Source organism: Limulus polyphemus, unplaced genomic scaffold (genome assembly GCF_000517525.1).
Source record: "Limulus polyphemus unplaced genomic scaffold, Limulus_polyphemus-2.1.2 Scaffold1014, whole genome shotgun sequence".
Lineage (NCBI taxonomy): Eukaryota > Metazoa > Arthropoda > Merostomata > Xiphosura > Limulidae > Limulus > Limulus polyphemus.
The window spans coordinates 326,535-346,078 of record NW_013666624.1 but is presented as its reverse complement, the minus strand read 5'-3'; the positions used below and the strand labels follow the sequence as shown (position 1 = coordinate 346,078).

Genomic DNA, 19,544 nt, shown 5'->3' with positions numbered 1-19,544 from the left:
GTTTAGACTAAATAGCTTAAATCTCATAACATTATATATTTATATATATTTATTATATTGACCTTTCACCCATGCCTGGCTAACAATACAGAATTTACAACGATGCGGTTCAAGTGCACTCATTGATGTATCAAGTGGCATAAAGTTTACCTTTGGTCTGTACAAAGTAACTTGTCTTGGCTCTGTTTTAGTCGACTAGTATTTGGTAAAATACCTTCACATTTCAATTATTATATATCATATATGTATATAGATTATTGCTATTTTGAAAAAAGTTCTTAGTTATTTTTCCTAAAACATAGAACAGTAAATAAAGAAGTAAAGCAAACAATTATCTCTTCTAATTATGACATTTGTACTCGGTTGCTGCTTGACTTAGGTTGCTAAACCTTTAAACATTTTGCATATGGAGGATGCAAAACAAAATATTTTTTTTTAGGTTTTAAATATACTTTTGAATATCTATAAAATCATAAATTACTACATCAATACCATAGAATTCTACTATAATTTATCAAGTTTAGTAACTAAGCTGTATTTGGGTCTAAAAAATTATGAAATTTTGAGCAAACACAACCAACTTCATTGAAATCTTGATTCAAATAAAAGAAATGGAGGAAGGAACATTAGAAAGGCTGAGAAAAGCACTAGGGGGACATTCTGAGCTTTTGATTGAGTATTTATGTCTTATATAAAAGTAAGTATATTTAAGGGAGCATTTCCCAAAATGGAAAGAGTTGAGCAGGATGCCACTGTGTTTGCTTTATTACGTGAGCAATATCGTAGCAAATAGAAAAGATAAGACCTTATTTTAGATTCTAGCTTGTAAATATTTGTAATTTGAGTTTCTAATTCGTGTGAAACTATAGACGTAGTGTTTTGACTTCACAAACATCTAATTTGAACAAGTTCTGCATTCAACATACCATGTGACACACAAAAATGGATGTTTAATTATGTTTTTTTAATACTTACTTTTAAATTAAGAAATTGAGTAATGTATAATACTAAAATTTGAATTATAATCTACAATTTGATACCAAAGTTATTGACATAAATTCATGAAATATTAGTTCAATAAAATTTTGAATGCGAGTCAACAAACGAGATCACATGGCCTTTCACCTGTGACCCATCTCGAAAGGGATAAATAAAAATATTGTGTAGAGTTTTTAATACACATCATGAAAATGTTTTATAATTACTTATCACTATTAATTAAAAGTTCTAGTACAAACTGAACAATTAGTCATTATAATTAGGTTACTTAGTTTTCATATTTAATGAGACAGCTTGATCATTTTTTTTCTACCTAATTTAATAAAATAGTTGAGCTTATTGTTCAAAGCATTTCATTTTCCAAATTCTTTTCAATTTTTTTTCTTTTATACAGGGGATGTTTACAGATCCAGGAGAAATTAACATAGATGAGGTATTGTATTACTTCTTTTTGTTAATATTGTTTTATTTTATTAATGCTAGGTTTAATCTTAAATTTATGAAATTTATGTAAAGGATAGTTTTGTAGAAATATCTGTTTAATAAGTTTGCTAAATGAGTGAGGAAAATAAGTGGCTTCATTCTGATGGTTTTTGAGACATAAATACTTTCAGAAAAAAAGAAACATTATTGTGAAGTAAAATAATTACTGTGTTTACTGATGAAGTAAATTTTAATACTAAAAATAATGTTTATTGCTATGAAATGAGTAAATACTTGGTCATTGGCAGACAACTTAACCATGAAGCAGAACTTTTCATAGACAAATATGTAATTTTTTTTTTATAATACAGGTGTTAATTTTGTTTGAATTCACTTTGTTGTTGTTTTTAGTAATATTTTAAAGTCTATAAGCTATCAGTTTAGTTTCAAATTTAATGGGTAGTTGTGTAATAACTATATCTATCTATATATATATATGATATGAGTTTATATTGTATTTAATTTATGTTCAGAGGTTGATGGGAAGCCTTAATTATTCATTATACTAGTTTTATGCATAATGTTTCTGATTAACACTTTTAGTGGTACTCTTCCTTGGGCTTCTGTTATAATGGGTTAAACTTTAAGGACAGGTAATGTAATGGTATAAATATTTAATTCAAGTATGCAGAACATGAATTAAACTCAAAAGAATAACTACATTTCTGGGCACCATTTCTAGTATAAACAAATGTGATGTGCTTCATCATGAAACAGTGATCATTTTTAAATTTTTACAAAATCAACACTTCAAAGGCAGGTTTTTAAATTTATTAAAAAATAACAATGTAAAAGTATTATTAGCTCACTTTTATATACAGTTAAAATATTTAATAGATAATATTTTGCAATCTGACTACAATTTCTTGTTACATCCCAGCATATCACACATTTTTTGCTAGTATTAAAAGGTTATATCAGTGATAACTTGAAAAACAAATCACTTAAGTTATGATGCACTTTGTAACAACACATGTAGGGTTTGCTTCGATGTCTTCATGATTATGGCTAAGCTACAATGATAGATTTTATTTGTTAACTTTTCGTCACCAAAACTTGTAGTTTCGGTAAAAATAATCCATGAATGATTCTAAAGGTTAATCTTTTCTTTGATTTGTTACTTCCTCTGAATAATAGTTACATGCTATTCAAAAACCTAATATTTTTAGGTTGTTAGAGGTCAGTAAAGGACTATGCATCAAAACATTCAAATAATAGATTTCTCAATGAAGGGCATGGTATAGTAAAATGTAATCCAAATTTTTATAATCATGAACCACAATAGTGATTGCATAGGAATTTGCTCAAAACTGTAATAGAAGATTTGGGGGGGGCACCTTAAAAAGCAGACTTATTCTTGAAACTACACTCAAAGCTTACTATATCAAAACTTAAGACCACTCAAACATTGATTATTAGTAAAATAAATGATTTCACGATTGCAGACGAAATCAAAATTTGCTTATTTGTTCATATTGCTATTGTTAATATTGTTTCACAAGCCTAACGTAAAATCAGCTGGGTATCTTGCACCCAGACCTAGAAAGTTCTTGTATATTGCAAATCATTGCGTCTGTCTGAGTGTTCATCTCTCTCCCACTTGAAAAGCTACGTATGCAAGAAAAGCTGAATATTCACTTTTGAAATGACTGGAGAACAGGCATGAATAATATTGATAGCAAATTTTATCTTGAAAGCAGAATATTCTACACTGAATTATTAGGAATTAATCACACTATCATTCACATTTCAAAATGTGACGTAACTTAAAGAATAAAAATGTATATTTATTGTATGTTATTGTTGAGCGGCTCTTATGGTCAGTGAAATGCTCAATAAATACTTATTGATATAGGTGGTGTAAGTAGCTCAGAGCTTTGGCTCCGAGTGAAACCGAGAGTGCAACACAATTAACGTTTTTAAAGTCCATGAAATAATTTAAATTGATAGATTAACGTAAACTTTTCCCATCACAGGGTAATAGGTAGGTTTGCTTGTATATTTCTTTCATTTTGTTTTTCATTAAGAAAAAAACATTATTACACTTAGACCATTTAAATTATCAATATCCTGAGAGAAAATAGTCTGGTATAGTGAATGATTGATGCTCTTGTTTGATTATAACACCAAATTGAGACACTTATTTCAACAGGATAACATGTTTTTTGTAGCCTGCAGATATTCAAGGTTTCTATCACCCAGAAAGCCGTGTCATTTTTCTTCATCTTATTGGAAGCTTTGACACAAAGTGTTTGCTGCAGAAGTGTCACAGCATTGAAAACGAATTGAAAGAAAAAGCAAGTATATTATCACATAAGTGTATTTTGGTGGACAGTATTGACCAATGGTCAATGACAGAAATATGATCTTATTATTTTCAAAGTTATACATATTATAATGGAAACAAACAGTTCCTGAATGAATTGAACTTTATTCAACGTGATTTAATAAAGTTATTATTACTAGCAACTGGTTTTGTGACATAAATATCTTCAGGTACATATGGAAAAAAGTAAGATTTTAAGCTATAAGAATAAAACATAGAAATAAAATTGGTAAATAAATAAAAAGGTAAAAATCAAGTACTTTTAGATAATAGTAAAACCAATTACCAACTAAAATGTGAAAATTAAGTTCACATTATGACATTAAAGGATGTTACTTTTCAGTCTTGAATCAAAGTTTCCACTGTCCTTAAATATAGGTTATCTTTGTAGAATCCAATAAAATCACTGTTTCTTTAGTTTAATGATTTACTTGTTATTTAAGGTGGAGTTTTCTTACAGATCAAAAATTGTGTAACATTGAAAATAATGGTTATTTTATGACATTTAATTTAATATATTAATTAAAATATTTACTTGCTTGATGAAGGCCAATGTTCGACTATGTACAGATATTCATTAAAGTTTATATGGAGTCTTTAAATTTCACTATCTCTCTTGTAAATCTCATAATATATCACACATTTAATTATGTATGAACCAGGTTTGGATTTGCAGTTATGTAGGGTATTAATATGCAAGATTATGTCACCAGTAGAACCACAAATGATTTGGCTTCTTCAGTAAAATATTTAGACTGTTTAAAGATCAGTTTGATTCATTATATTTTAAAGTAGTACTCTGACTTGAACAGAAGGTGATATTAGTATAGAACGTTACTTCCCAGTTTGTTTTACCAGATTAATTTTTTCCTATTGAAATGGAATATAAAAACTTCCACATACTGAGTGACTTGGCAAAACAAGTGTAGAATTATAAACATTTCACTAATTATTTTATTATATTGTCAAAATTATATTTTGCTACCGTACTTGACTCAAGTTCTCATTTTGTAAACAGAGAGAGAGAGTTTGTTTTCACTAAATTCACATGGACCAAGCTGATCTATGATTTCTAGTGATATTTTATTTGCTTAATTTACTTTATCTACCAATTTCAGATTCCAAACAGTTTTGATCACTTACACAAGATTGGAAATTTTACATTTTAATTTCTAATAAATTATTTTTAAGGAAAAAGTTGTACAAACATTTGTTGTTAGTTTTAACCCAAATGGTACAGTCAAAGTTTTTTTCTTTTACATGAACATATTTTACTAACATGTTAAAAAACTATGAAGCTCAAAAGAAATGACCGTAAGGAATAAAGAATTACGTTGTTGATGTTTTGGCCAAACAGTCCTGAGGAAGGTCATTTGATTTAAATGCTAACCACATAATTCCTTTTTTTTTTCCTTCATGGTAATATTAAACACTTCTTTAGATTTTTATATTTTGTCTGTAAAACAAACATTATAATAATAAATCAGTTTCTTGTTAATATCACAAAGTTTTTATTACTAAAATTCAAATATTATTTCGCACAATAAATTTATTATCTTATTTATAATAAGAATCTGAGAGTTGTTAATTTTTTAAGTTTAAATGATATACTGAAATTTTTATAACAAAAAAAAACCTTTGGTTTTTTTTTAACATTAAAGTATTTGGTCTCGTTTATGTGCTGCTTAAATAATTACTATAAACTTTGTAAGGTAACATTTTCAGACCAAAATAATGTTGACTTAACTAACAGTAAACTAGTGTAAAGTAACCCTGATTTTTGAGGTGAAGATATTTTTTTAGAAAGTCATGACATAATTCTGATGTTATTTTAATTTCAGACATTTTTAGAAGTGTGGAGTGATCTTCAGTGCTCCTTTTCTAAAGCTCTCCTGTTAATTTTCCATCTGTCGCATATCATTCTGGTCAGTATGCATAAAACGAAGAGAAATATAAGCTGTACAATAATACATATATAATTACTTGTTTTTTAAACTTAAGAAATGTTAGCCAGATGTTGATGTAAAGGAAAACGATAAAAACCCTGTAACTAGAGAGCTTTCAAAAGGTGAACCTTTCTTCTTCAGGTGTAAAGTTTAGGTCCACCTTTTGAAAGTATTCGGGTTATAGGGTTTTTATTGTTTTATATTAAGACTTCTTGAACTTGCGCGTTTTTCTGACATCATGAATACGAAGGAAAAACTACACTTAATGTTCAGTTATTTATGTGAGCTTATTTATATTAAAGGTGTTTTCTAAAAGTTGGGTAAACATCTGTATCTCAGAAAAGTATAGTGAAATGTCCAGCTTAAAACTAATCTTATTATTGTAAGTCTTACAGCTTTTAAGGTACAAAGGAAAGCTAATCATATGAATTATAGAATATGAATTAACTTGTTTGCTGTGACCTTTACTTTGGGTGGGTCAAATTATATATGTAATGACCTTCTACAGTGTCACATTCAAAAACTAATTAAACAACTTGTATTAATGTATGTCAATAAACATGGCATGAAAGCCTAGTTTATAATTAAAATTTTTATATTATCTAAGTTTTTCTTTATTTCAAAAAAAAACATCTAGAAAACTCAATCTTTATCATCTGAAGCTTCAGAGCTCAGCTTTCTCCACTTCAGTATTTTCTAACTTCAAAAATTGGCTGCTACAAGTTCCAACCAATCAGAACCACAAACTAAACATAATCACAAGCAATAATCTAAAATTCACACCTCCTACCTTCTTGATTTGTCAAATTCGCCAAAGAAGCCCCACTTTCTCTTCCCTTTTAAGACTGTTTTAATAATCAAATTTATTTGGCTGCTGGACTTGTTTATAACCAATAGGAAGAGATTCTCCTCTACATAAGATTTATTACAGTATTTGATTTTCATGCCCATAAAATAACAGTCTGTCATAGTTATTTTGTGTTTGATCATTGTATATGCCTGCTCTGAACATCAAATAAAAATTTTAACCTATCTAAAGCTTATTTAGAAAGCCAGTTAATAGTTGTTGTTTTTTTTTACATTTAATTATACTGACTGACATCTTTGAAAGCTACATGAGTTGTATTTTGGATGCCTAGTGAGGCATAGGGAAGAACAGCTTTGATTTTTACTCGAGTGAAAATGAGCTTATGTATGCAGTTAATTAGGGCTACAAATCCTTGTTTTTTTATGTATATGTTTTACTCATTGTGACATATTAATTAAAAAAAGTATCTAAAGTGTAAAAACTAGAATGTTTATAAGATAGCTTAACCAACCTTTAGTAAAATAAAATGTTTAAAATTTCACAAGCTTGAGTCTAAGCATAGCTTATGCATATTTCATAATCTGTTTATGGTATGTCTGCTGGAAACAGTTTATGGGTTTGTATAGTGATTTATTGGTAAGATTACTGCTCCGGTTGGTACAAAGTACAACATTAAAACCATAAAATGAAAAGAAAACAGATGTGAAAGGTTTAACAGTCAAAACTGTTCAGATACGTAACTTGGAATATTTTGATCAATACTGCAGTTGCTACAGAGAAAACAATGGAATTCCTCATTTCACATTTTTTAACTTTTCATTTGAATGTACACTAATGATTTCTGGACAGTTAATTTAAAAGTGGAGTAAATAACAGATAAAATATATAGCTCTCAGTGGCGAGTCTGAAGAATTATAAAGCCAAGTTTTGATGCCCTTTGTGTTGCTTTGTGCTTAAAAACAATGTACCATGCTTGCTACCATTTTGATTTTACTTCAAGCTTACTTATGTATGAGCACTACGTGGGGACAAATTAAACTCTACCAAGTTTCACATGTAACAAAACTGAGTTAGTCTTTAAATGCTTTTTATTAACTTCTGGTAAATTTCTCAGTTAATCAGCTTGCACAGCTTAAGTAAAAAATGATGCAATGATAGATCGGATGATATAGTAGGTTAGGTATGATCTGTATTAGGTTTACAACTGTTCTTAATTCTTTCTCTTTTCAGTCAGTAATTGTGAACTACATGAGAGATAGTGATTGATATCATCTATATAAGAATCTGATGTGGTGCCAATATTATCTGAGATTTACAGACAAATAATTAAACTTGCTTGTTGTTTCAAGGGCATTATAGCTAGTGTAGAAATTATAGATTTGTGACTTTAATGGACTGCCTTTTTATAGAGCAGGATGACATTTGGGTATATATGTGTCGAGACCTACATTTTTTTGCGAGATTTGTACACCTAAATGGGAAGCTTTCTGAGGCACTGGAGCTTATTTCTGAATATATTACTAAATCTCATGCGGAATTGAAGACATTGCACTTGAAACTTTTATTTCACTGAATTGTTTTATGGCTAGTTATAGATGTATAGACACACACACGTATAAATATATACATATATATATATATATAGAGAGAGAGAGAGTGAGATAATTAATGTACTGTTTGTTTTTGATGTTAGGCAAATCTTTTTTCTGGATGTTTTTAGGTTGCACATCCAACTACTACCTTTGATGTTAGTTATATTCACCTCTTCCAGACTCTGGATTCTGTCAGGTAAAATATTTTCAAGGAAAAACTTGAATAAATTATCTTTTTTTTGCTACCTCCTTTATTTCATGTATCAGTGATTTCTGTAGAATTTGATGACTAGGGCCCAATCTACTCTTCTGTGTTTGAATTCGTATAAAACTTTTTCAGTCATAGGAAGCTGATGTTTTTTCATCATTATAAATTTTATCACCTCTAAGTCAGGTTTCAATATGAATGTCAACTGAACTTGCATCAAGTCACGTTTCATTGTGAATACCACCTAAATATGTATTAAGTCAGATTTCAGTTTGAAGATCACCTGTATCAAGTCAGGTTTCAGTGTGATGATAGTTTGAACATGCATCAAGTTAGATTTCAGTGTGAAGACCACATGAACATGTGCAAGTCAGGTTTCAGTATGAATGTCAGTTGAGTTTGCACAAGTCCGGTTCTTGTGTGAAAGTCACCTGAGCTTGTACCAAATCAGGTTCTAACATAAAGATCAATTGAGTATGCACATTGAAAATTGAACTGACTTTTCTCTTGACAGCATCCATTGGTGATACAATTTAAAGCTTTAAAATCTAGATGTTTTTAAGGCACCCACTTATAACAGTTATTACCATCAAGCTGGCTGACAGAGATGTTTTATTTTAGTATGTTCTAAAGATTTTTATATACAGGAAACTCTAACTTCCAGTAACTGATATCAGTCTTCTGCAATCAGACCTAACTGTCTTTCTTTATGAATTTTACATCTAATAACAATTTATTTCTCAGTGTGGAGTCTGTGCATTCTAATTTATAGCCCAAGTTATTAAGCCTAAAAATCTTGAGTCTTCTTTTGTTTCATTCTCTTTTTAATCTTTCAGATCTCAACATTTCCTTTTCCAGTGTGTAAGCGGTAAATTTATAGACTTACAACGCTAAACTCCAGGGTTCAATTTCCTGTGGTGGACAGAGTGTAGATAGTTCACTGTGTAGTCTTGCACTAAGAAAACAGTAACAACTCAACATTCCCATGACTATCTTTCTTCTGTCATTGAGGAAAGACTAGTCATACCCCCTAAACCTCTTCCACATAGTATACTTCTAGGGGCCTGAATGACTTCTTCAGTGACATTAATTCTAAACATACAATCATACCATGCAAGATTGATCTAATTGCTCTGAAATGCTCTTTACTGAAGGACTTTTATTTCACTTACACATTAATTTTCAGAATAAGTTTTGTACCTAATAGTTCTTCCCTTCAGCAACCTAGATGAGTTGATATGGAAGTAGAAGTAGGCTCGAACTTTTCAGTTGGTTGCCAACATTATAAAGATTAACTATCATGATGATGTCAATCATCCTGACTTAATTATAAGTTCGCAAGTATTCCATTAATCTCTTACAGAAATAATTACAATAATCTTATCATGTTCAGAGTATCTCGAGATAAAGTGAAGGAAGATTTTTTTCTCACTAGAGGTCACTTAAATGAACTTGTTGTTGAATTGTATAATAAAGCTGTCAAAGGGTCATCTGGCAGCTATTCTGTTAAATGTCTCTCACAGTTTATGTAGTACGATGTCCAGTTGAAAGAATAGACAACTAGAGATCAGTATCTCAAAATGGACGTCTCTGTGTTAGTTTTTTCTTGCCTGAGATCATATAAATGAACTTATTGTTGGTTTGTATTATAAATCTGTTAAAGAATTGTTGAGTATATAATACATTAAATGTCATGATAGTTCTATTTAATTATAGTATTTTTTGCTGTTGTTGGCTGCTAATTCACATAATTCAAGACTGCTATTTTGAAGATTAGTTGAAAGAAAATTATTATAATGTTAAAACCAACAACTTTGAAAACTATGAATTTTTTCTTTTTTAAAGAACATTTTATTTTAGGCATTCAAGCTACAGTTCTCAAAATGATCAGATGTAATACTGCCACCTATGATTGTGAGGCTCTTTGTCTGATCTACCTTTTGAAAAATCATACCTCCTCAAAATCTTAACTGACAATTAATTGTCATTTAGATTTCCAGTTCTCCAAAATAATCAGATGTAATAACTGCCACCCATGAATGTGAGGATCATGATATCTTTCTTTGGGAGAACTTGTAATTAATTGTCAGTTAAGCTTTCATTTAGATTTCTGGTTATTTTTAGCTGCAGCATAGCAGCTCATAGAATGGCTCCAAGTTTTTTTTTCAAGTACAAATTTTTAATTCATAGCTCCATCTCTTGACAGATTTGAGATCTAATTACAGCTATTGAGGATTACCTCTTGTTTGTTATAGTTTTGTAACTGTATATTTATATATATATATATTTTTTCACTTCTCTTGCTTTACTTGTTTGTCTACCCACAACTTTGTTCTTTCCCCTTTCTGTCCGTCCATGATACTGCACTCTTCGTCACTACCTCATGAAAGTAGTTTGGCCAACATGTTGAGCAAATTATCTGTCTTGTTCAACTATATTTAACTGTTTGTGTACTTTAAGGAATTAACATTTTATATCTACATTTGTTTTTTATTTCTATCATTATTCTCTTTTCTTAAGGGCCTGGCATGGCCAGGTGGTTAGGGCACTCGACTCGCAATCTACAGGTTCTAATCCCCATCCCACCAAACATGCTTGCCCTTTCAGTTGTTGGGCATTATAATGTGACAGTCAATCCCACTATTCGTTGGTTAAAGAGTAGCCCAAGAGTTGGCGGTAGGTGTTGATGACTAGCTGCCTTCCCTCTAGTCTTTCACTGCTAGATTAGGGATGGTTAGCACAGATAGCTCTCATGTAGCTTTGCACAAAATTCAAACCAAACAAACCCTTTTCTTAAGACAGTAACATTTATTGCATTTTACATTGCCCTTGATAAAAAAAAAAATATTTTCTTTTGTCATGTTGGTAATACCATTTCTTGCATTTTATCCTACTTTCTTTATGACAACGTGTTTCTTTCTTCTACATGCATTGCATGATATCGTCCTCTCTTCTTGGTAATATTACAGAAAATAAAGGTATTTTCTTGTGTTTTGGTGCCACATGATAAATGTATCAATTATCTTGTTCATAAATGAAACTCATCAGAATAAAAAATGAACTAAGTTATTATTGGTGAATTATCTTAAATTTTTGCCATTGATATTGTTTGTCTGTTCAAGAGCTAAATTGGCTATAAGCCTCTAAATTAGAAGTATATTTGTAACCCAGAATTCTGCACGCAGAAGAGAAATTATTTGATTAATTAGGATGTACAACTAATCTTTTTTCATTCTAACTACCATACATAAGCCACAATAATGCATGTCCACATTGACTTCAAATTAATGTGTGCTTATGTATGGTTTAGGAAGTTACATACTGTTGCCAAAGCGTGCATTAGTTATGTAAACAGTATAGTTACAAGTCTAGCATATTGCTTTATATACTGATATTCTGAAATAAAAAAATACTTTAATGTATATGAACTGCCGTGTGGTTAAACAAAAACTTATCAAACTCTTGGTAAGATGGTGCTTTTAGCTAATATATAGATCATTTCAATTTTCTCCATGAATGTTGGAAAATAGTATAGACTTGAAGTATAGTTTATTTATTTGGTAGAAATTAAACTTTTATTTATTTATTAAAATATGACACAGGCAGAAAGCAGTTCCATGCCTTACGGACTTACTTCGAAGTTTTCCCATTTCCCAGGATTGGGTGCAAGCAGGCAGGCCATGTTCCCCTCGTGTTCTATTCATTTTTCAAACCAATGCACCGGAGTTTCAAAGTGAAAGTATTGATAGTAGTGATGGCACAGGGAAAACAAGGTCAAAGGTTAAGTCTGAATTCTGTTGTTGTTTAAAACAGTTTACTAAAATACAGAATTACAACACATTCACTTCACTTTATAAATGACCAAGAAAAGAAATATGAAATGGTAAAAAGGTCATCTTAAAACATTTGCAATTGTTTTTATTGGTTAAACTATTTGAATCTAAATATGTTGATGATGATGTTGAAGTGATCCATTCTCCTACATAATATTTAATCAAAATATATTTACTCTTGGAATATGAAATAGAGCATTAAACATTTTTTAAGTCTAATAAACCTTAAGAAATTAGTAGTCTCCATTTAATTTAATGAAAGATTGCTCTTCATATTTATTAATAAAATATCAATAAGCAGCATATGTAATAACTCATTCTTCATTCTTTGAAGAATGTTAACTTCTGCCACTTAGCAAATGTAGTAACTCATTCTTCATTCTTTAAAAAATGTTAACTTCTGCCACTTAGCATATGTAATAACTCATTCTTCATTCTTTGAAAAATGTTAACTTCTGCCACTTAGCATATCTTATAACTCATTCTTTGAAGAATGTTAACTTCTGCCACTTAGCATATCTTATAACTCATTCTATGAAGAATGTTAACTTCTGCCACTTAGCATATCTTATAACTCATTCTTTGAAGAATGTTTTCTTCTGCCACTTGGTATTAAGTACGTGTTCAACCACTTTTGATTTGAAGGTAGCAACTTGTTTTGTGTGGCTAAAGAAAGGGAGTGTGTGCCATTTGCTTAGACTAATGATGCTTCCTGTTTTAGCAACTTTAAGAATCTCTTGAACTAGACATGATCAATAGGTAGGCACACAATGATTTATAAACACAAGGAAAATATTTATATTCATGATGGAACATACTACATGTTTCGACAGAACATTGATCTGTCTTCTTCAGGTACTTAAATTGATAGATTAACTTAAACTTTTCCCATCACTGGGGATGGGTACTTTTGCTTCTCATTTCAGACATTTATCAAGCTTTCCCTTAAACTCCTTTAAATTAACTGCATCAACCACAACCAATGTTCTGTCGAAACATTTGGTGTTCCACCATGAATAAATATTTTTTTTCTTATGCTTATAAATTGTTGTGTGCTTACCTAATGATATATCAGCATAATGTGCTTCCTTCCTCAAGTGACTACATATGAAAAATTTAATAGTAAATTGTGCAGAATGTCATCAATTAAAAGTTGTAAAACAGTTTTCAAAGTGTAAGAAATACTGAAATCCAAAAGTGTAAACCTAGAAATATCTCCAACAGAAATTCCCACCAATCAAGAGGTTGGAGCATGCTCTCGAAGATCAGATATACAGAATATTGCGCAAAAGTCGTGTAATCACCAACATAAGGTAAGTTTTAATAACACTTCTAAAATATTGTAAGTCTAGATAAGATAACGAGAATGAAATATATTTTTACTGCTTAAAAAAAGGAAAAAAAAAGTAGTTGGAGTGATTTTATGATGAGTATTTGTTTGATTACTTCCTGCCCCCCAGTGGCACAGTGGTATGTCTTCAGACTTGCAATGCTAAAAACCAGGTTTTCATACCCATTGTGGGCAGAGCACAGATAGCCCATTGTGTAGCTTTGTGCTTAATTGCAAACAAACAAGCAATTGATTGCTTCCTTGATGACAAATATTCATTTGAGTATTACAAGCTTTGGAATGCTTTAACATATCCAATAACACTGTTATCAATGTATTGTATCAAATAACCATGGTACAATAAATCAAACTTGTGAACACAATATAAGTTTTACAGACTATTAATCAATAATTAAGTAGTGTCTGGTTGGAAATTTATAACTTAATATCACAATCTCACATTAATATTTATCTTACCCATTTTCTTGCTTTGTTTGAAGTGTAATCTGTTTGCATTTCATGAAATACATTATTATTTGTCTTAATCAAAGTAGAAAATAAGAAATGTTTATTTCACACAATTAAAAATCTTCATGCATAAAGAGCTCTTGTGTTTTTTTAAATCTGAATTAAAAGCTTAGAGTGAAAGGCCAAATTACAGAAGATGGAGGTTTTTGATATTTGACACCATAAGTGGCCTTAGCACAGGTACGTTAAGGAATGGCATGGACTAGGGTTGTGTTTGCTCTCAGTTTTCACTTATTTAGCAAATTAATGAAAGGGGTTAGCCAAAAAAATGACAAATTGGAAAAATTAAAGAAATAGGAAGTAAAATAACGCAAGTTTAATCTCTAGATTATTGGATTAAACATATTGTGTTTTCAAAACAGTAATGAAGAGTAAAGTTGTAACGAATTCTGCTTATTGATCTATTTAGTGAATCTGTTGTACAGAGCTCTATCTACTTTTCTTATTGTTTGTTTTTTTTAGTGGGAACTCTCTTTTTGCAGTACCAGCAAATCAAGAATTTGTTTATGTTACTTCAAAGAAATCTCTTATAGTTGATCCTCTTGGATATCTTATGAACCAACTTAAAGAATGCTGTTCTTTTCCAAAAAGTCCTGGTAGGTTTTCCTAGTGCCTCAGACTAGAAGCCGAGAATTCAGTGGGAAAATAATCCTTTGAGAGAGATATAAATTGTAATTTTTTAACAGAATTAATTTCATGGATTTGTCGACCTTCCTTTGCACTAAATTGTTATGATTTGAAAAAATATTTTTTTGCATAGAACTGAATTACAATGATTTTTAAGTGTCAAGAACTTAGTGAAAGTGTCATAATATGTCAGTACATAAAACATCAAATATATATATATTGAGTAACTTGTACTATGAAACTTATTTGTAAAATGATACTAGATTTTCCAAGATTAAAAAAAATATTTTTAACTTAAAATCTGTTATTTTGTGAACTAGTAATTTTTTATTTATTTTAGGAGAAATGGATCCATCTAAGTCCAAAAGTTATTTGTTAAATCGAAGAGGGAGTATTCAAAATCAAACTGCAAATGATCTTCCAGCATTTGCATTAACACCAGAAGATGGCGCTAGTGAACACTCTTTTAAAGCTTTCCTTTGGCAGCATATTGATCTGGCACTGAGCAAAGGTTTTGATGATAATGTTGGAAGGAACATTGTTCGAGCATACTTTGAGGTATAATAATTTTCTTTGGTGTGAAACCTTTCTGAAATATAGTATTACCATGCAAAAACCTTTTGGAGTGAACCAGAATTTGCTAGACGTAATAGGGCTAAGTGTATAAGGTTTTTCATAACCAAGTTTTATGTTTCTTACTTCTTGGCCATTTATTTTACAGCTACCTACTGCCCAAATTTGGTTTCAAATAGCTAATAAACTAAAAAATTGGTTTTTTATGGAGCCAAAAGATTCCCGAAGTGGAGCAGTGATGTCACTTCTTAAGACTACATTAGATATTGACGTTCGATTTTCTGAGGGGTAAGCATTTTTTCAGTGTTTCTATTAATGATACTGCTACACGTTCAAGTAATCTTGAAAATCTAATGCTCTAATGGGTACCTTTACTCAGTATAAATTGTAAATAACTGCAAGTCATACTTTTGAATTTTAATTGTGATGAAATTGTATGACTGAAAAAAGTGTTAACTAGTTGTGCTAATATATTTTGAGATATTTGATTATGTTTTTAAGTTTTATTATGGTGACTTTGGGTTGATGATCTTACAAATGTGCATGATTTTCTTATCGATACAGTGTGCATAATATTAAATATTGTTTGTTTTTTTTGTTCCCCTTCTTGAAAAATTTTAAATTTTTGAAGAAAAAAAAGATTGAGAAGCCCCGTATATTTTGGATTTTCCAAATGTTATGACACAGACAAGTTTGAGAAAATTCTATCCCCATCAGTATCGCTGAACAAGAATATAACAAAGAGCAAGAAAAGGCTTCTCTTAGTTGTGAGCTGTAGTCTATATATACAGTGTTCAAAATATTTGTAAAGTTTGAGTTTGTATTGTATTTTGTAACTTAGAAATAGTGCAACTTTTAGTAAGAAAGAATTATTGAGTTTCATGAGACAATTACTAGCATACAATGTCAAAATTCAGTTGAAAAAATGTATAATTCAGAAAATGGATATAACGGTTTTTCTTATTGTACAAATTTGTTTTCCATCTAAATTTAATTTAATGTAAATATTTTGTTTTTAGTGTATTAGTGGTTTGTAAGCATGCTGTCAGAATGTTTGTGTAATATCCAGACTTACTGGTGAAACATGTGGTTTGTACTTTCAGCCGTTGTGCTAAAGTCTTGCCCTTGGCCTCGGCAGCTTATCAAGACAATCTGCCCACTCACTACACACTAGATTATCATGAAAGGAAGGTAGATCACATGATGTTTAGTATCTTTTATATTTAAAATAACAAGGCAAATGTTGATAATATATTTTGGAGTAAACATTTTCATTAAAGATAAATAATAAGTTTTGTGACTTTATTTTAACTTTTTGTTTGCTTGCATGTATGTATAGGTGAACTCAATCAGTGAAAAGTTTCTTGAGCAGAAAATATAATTTACAATCTACATTCAAGTGATTTCTGAAAATTTAGTCATAATTTTTAATTTATTTTTAATGTTATTTTGTTTTCCAATATGTGCTACAAAAAACCTACCGAGGGTTCTTTCAAAACATGATCCATTAAATCAATTTGTAAAACTCATATTTCTAGTCATTAATTCAAATTACACTTATTTTTTTCCACTCCCCTTTTTTCATACTAGTTTTTGGTTTAGCACTTTTTTTTTTAGATATATACCTCGTAAGTAAATTTTAATTAATAAATGGGACTTTTGCACTGTTAGATGTTTATTTTCTCTCTGAAGAATTAATTTTACAGTAAGAAATTAACAAACTCAAAAATGATGAACTTTTTAAAAAGTTGAATCAAGCTCTACAAGTCTTTGCCATGCATGCTAGAGGTCCTGCCTTTCAGCAGTTTGCCCAGCAACTGGAGGAAGATTGTGAACGACTGTGGCAGAATGGTCACCAGATGTGTGAATTTCGTAGTCTCACAGGGAATCACTGTATAAATCCTGTAAGTATATGAATTGTAGTCCTGTTAAACAATGTGTAATTGATAGCAGAAACAGTTGTATCTGTATTAATTCAGGTATAACAATAAAACAGTGTATTATAGCTAGTAATAGGGCTAATAGGATTTTGGGTAGCATCTACAGAAATATTGAATACAAGACAAGAGATATTATTGTTTCACTGTGTATATATATATATATATATATATATATATCACTTGTAAGGCCTCATTTGGAGTACTGTGTACAGTTTTGGATTCCTTTCCTGAAGAAGGACATTGAATTGTTGGAGAAGGTTCAGAAAAGAGCCACTAGGATGATACCTGGGATAGTGGAATTGTCCTATGAGGAGAGACTAAAATCTCTAAACTTGTTTTCTCTGTAGAGGAGAAGGGTCAGAGGGGATTAAGATTATCGAGGGTATTGATAATATAGATCCATCAAACTTTTTTGTGTTTAGCAGTGAAAACAATAGGACATGGGATCATAAATTCAAATTTTGGCAGCGTAGGAGTTGTCTGCAGCTTAGACAGTATTAATTTTCAAACAAGGTGGTTGGCTTTTCAAATGAGCTGCCTTCAAGGGTGGTGGAGGCAGAAAATTTAACTGAGTTCAAGAAAAGATTGGATGAATACATGAGTAGTAAGGGGTGGTTATAGTTGGGAGCTGGAAGGGACATCCTTGATGGACTAATAAACTCCTTTTTGTCTCTTTAAAATTTTATGAAATTCATGAACAATTAGAACATTAAATGATAGATCATTTGAAAGATAATTTTCCATTTACTTGTCATTAAAATTAAAATTTAATAAATAACTGTGTTACATGTGTAAGGAAATGCAGTAGTAAATTAACAAATAGGGATACTTACTGCATGTTTCAACTGTACCTGAAGAAGAGTGACCAAGGCACTGTCGACACACGTAGAATATTTTCTACAATAAACATCATTGTGCATACAAATTATTGTTTGTTAATTACTACAGTAGTTGGTTTTGTTGCAGTGTTGGTTTCATGTCACTGTGCTATAGGCCTAGCTCTTCCATCTGTAGCACGGTTTATAATTTTCTTGATACAATAATTTTAGTTATCGTTTACTAACCACAGGGAACTTGTATTTATGTACAATTTGAAAAATATATAGTATTGATGCTGCTCATTTAGTCTTCTGAAAAATTTACTTTAAATGTATATTTAGATGAAAATTGTTCAGACTGCTCCAACTGGGACATCAGTATAAGACCTTGAATTAGGAAGTAAAATAAAAGTATAAATTAATATCATTTATTCTTCAAATAATATATATAAATACATGTTTATTGTGGTAAAAACACAATACAATATAAGAAGTTTAGTCTTGTTCTTTCAATGTGTCTTTGTCCATTGTTACTGATGAAGAACGGAATTTCCCTTAACTTAGTGACAAGTGGTGAATCAAATGATAGGTTGGGCTTCATGTTTAATTTTGATAATATTTTCTAAGCATTCCTTGATGTAGCAATTAAAAATTAATAAATTGTTTTTTTGTGTAAGCTAAAAGAATACATAATGTTCTGAAGCATTCGAAAGTCACTAATTCACCATGCATGATGTAATAAATGAATTTCATTCAGATGCATTAAAATATATACTTTGTAAGAGTCACTTTAAGTTTCATTATGGTTTGAAGACATTATATAAAAGCAAATTTGTATTGGAAGTTAATTTTAATTAAAATATTGTTGAAAGTGACACACACACACATATAAATGGTGCCTTGACCGCAAGTAGATCTGTCTTGTACCAACTGGCCTGATGAGCTCTGGTATTGGGTGAAAGGCCTCATCAGTAGTGGATATGACAGATGTAGTTTGATTGACATATTATTACATATTTTTCTTTGCTTTCACTCATAAGTTCTTAGAATTACATCTATGAAAAATGAAGTTTATGGTATGCCTTAATATTTACTTTTATTATTGACTAGAGCTTCTACATTTCAGTAATGAATATTTACTGAGCAATATGTCACGATAAATTATATTCATTTATTCTTTTCTTTTACTTCCTTGTTTTATGTTCCATTTAGAGGAGGGGTAATTAATCAGTGAATGTTATTTGTCTGTATATGAATGGAGTGGTAATTAATCAGTAAATGTTTATTAGTCTGTATATTAATGGAGTGGTAATTAATCAGTGAATGTTTATTAGTCTGTATATGAATGGAGGGGTAATTAATCAGTAAATGTTTATTAGTCTGTATATGAATGGAGTGGTAATTAATCAGTGAATGTTTATTAGTCTGTATATTAATGGAGTGATAATTAATCAGTAAATGTTTATTAGTCTGTATATTAATGGAGTGATAATTAATCAGTAATGTTTATTAGTCTGTATATGAATGGAGTGG

At 30.2% G+C, this 19,544-nt stretch overlaps 1 protein-coding gene across 4 annotated transcripts in view; it reads left to right on the top strand.

Annotated features, from left to right (window-relative positions):
- LOC106461702 (protein SMG8-like) overlaps positions 1–19,544 on the top strand; it is a 35,481-nt gene that overhangs the window by 5,605 nt on the left and 10,332 nt on the right. For all 4 annotated transcript variants that reach the window (XM_022388731.1, XM_022388730.1, XM_022388732.1 and 1 more), the window contains exons 3-13: positions 1,394–1,432; positions 3,654–3,779; positions 5,650–5,733; positions 8,283–8,350; positions 11,965–12,142; positions 13,420–13,508; positions 14,516–14,649; positions 15,021–15,238; positions 15,402–15,541; positions 16,357–16,444; positions 17,002–17,157. In XM_022388731.1, coding sequence (XP_022244439.1) covers positions 1,394–1,432; positions 3,654–3,779; positions 5,650–5,733; positions 8,283–8,350; positions 11,965–12,142; positions 13,420–13,508; positions 14,516–14,649; positions 15,021–15,238; positions 15,402–15,541; positions 16,357–16,444; positions 17,002–17,157 — 1,320 coding nt within the window. The remainder of the gene's footprint in view (positions 1–1,393; positions 1,433–3,653; positions 3,780–5,649; positions 5,734–8,282; positions 8,351–11,964; positions 12,143–13,419; positions 13,509–14,515; positions 14,650–15,020; positions 15,239–15,401; positions 15,542–16,356; positions 16,445–17,001; positions 17,158–19,544) is intronic.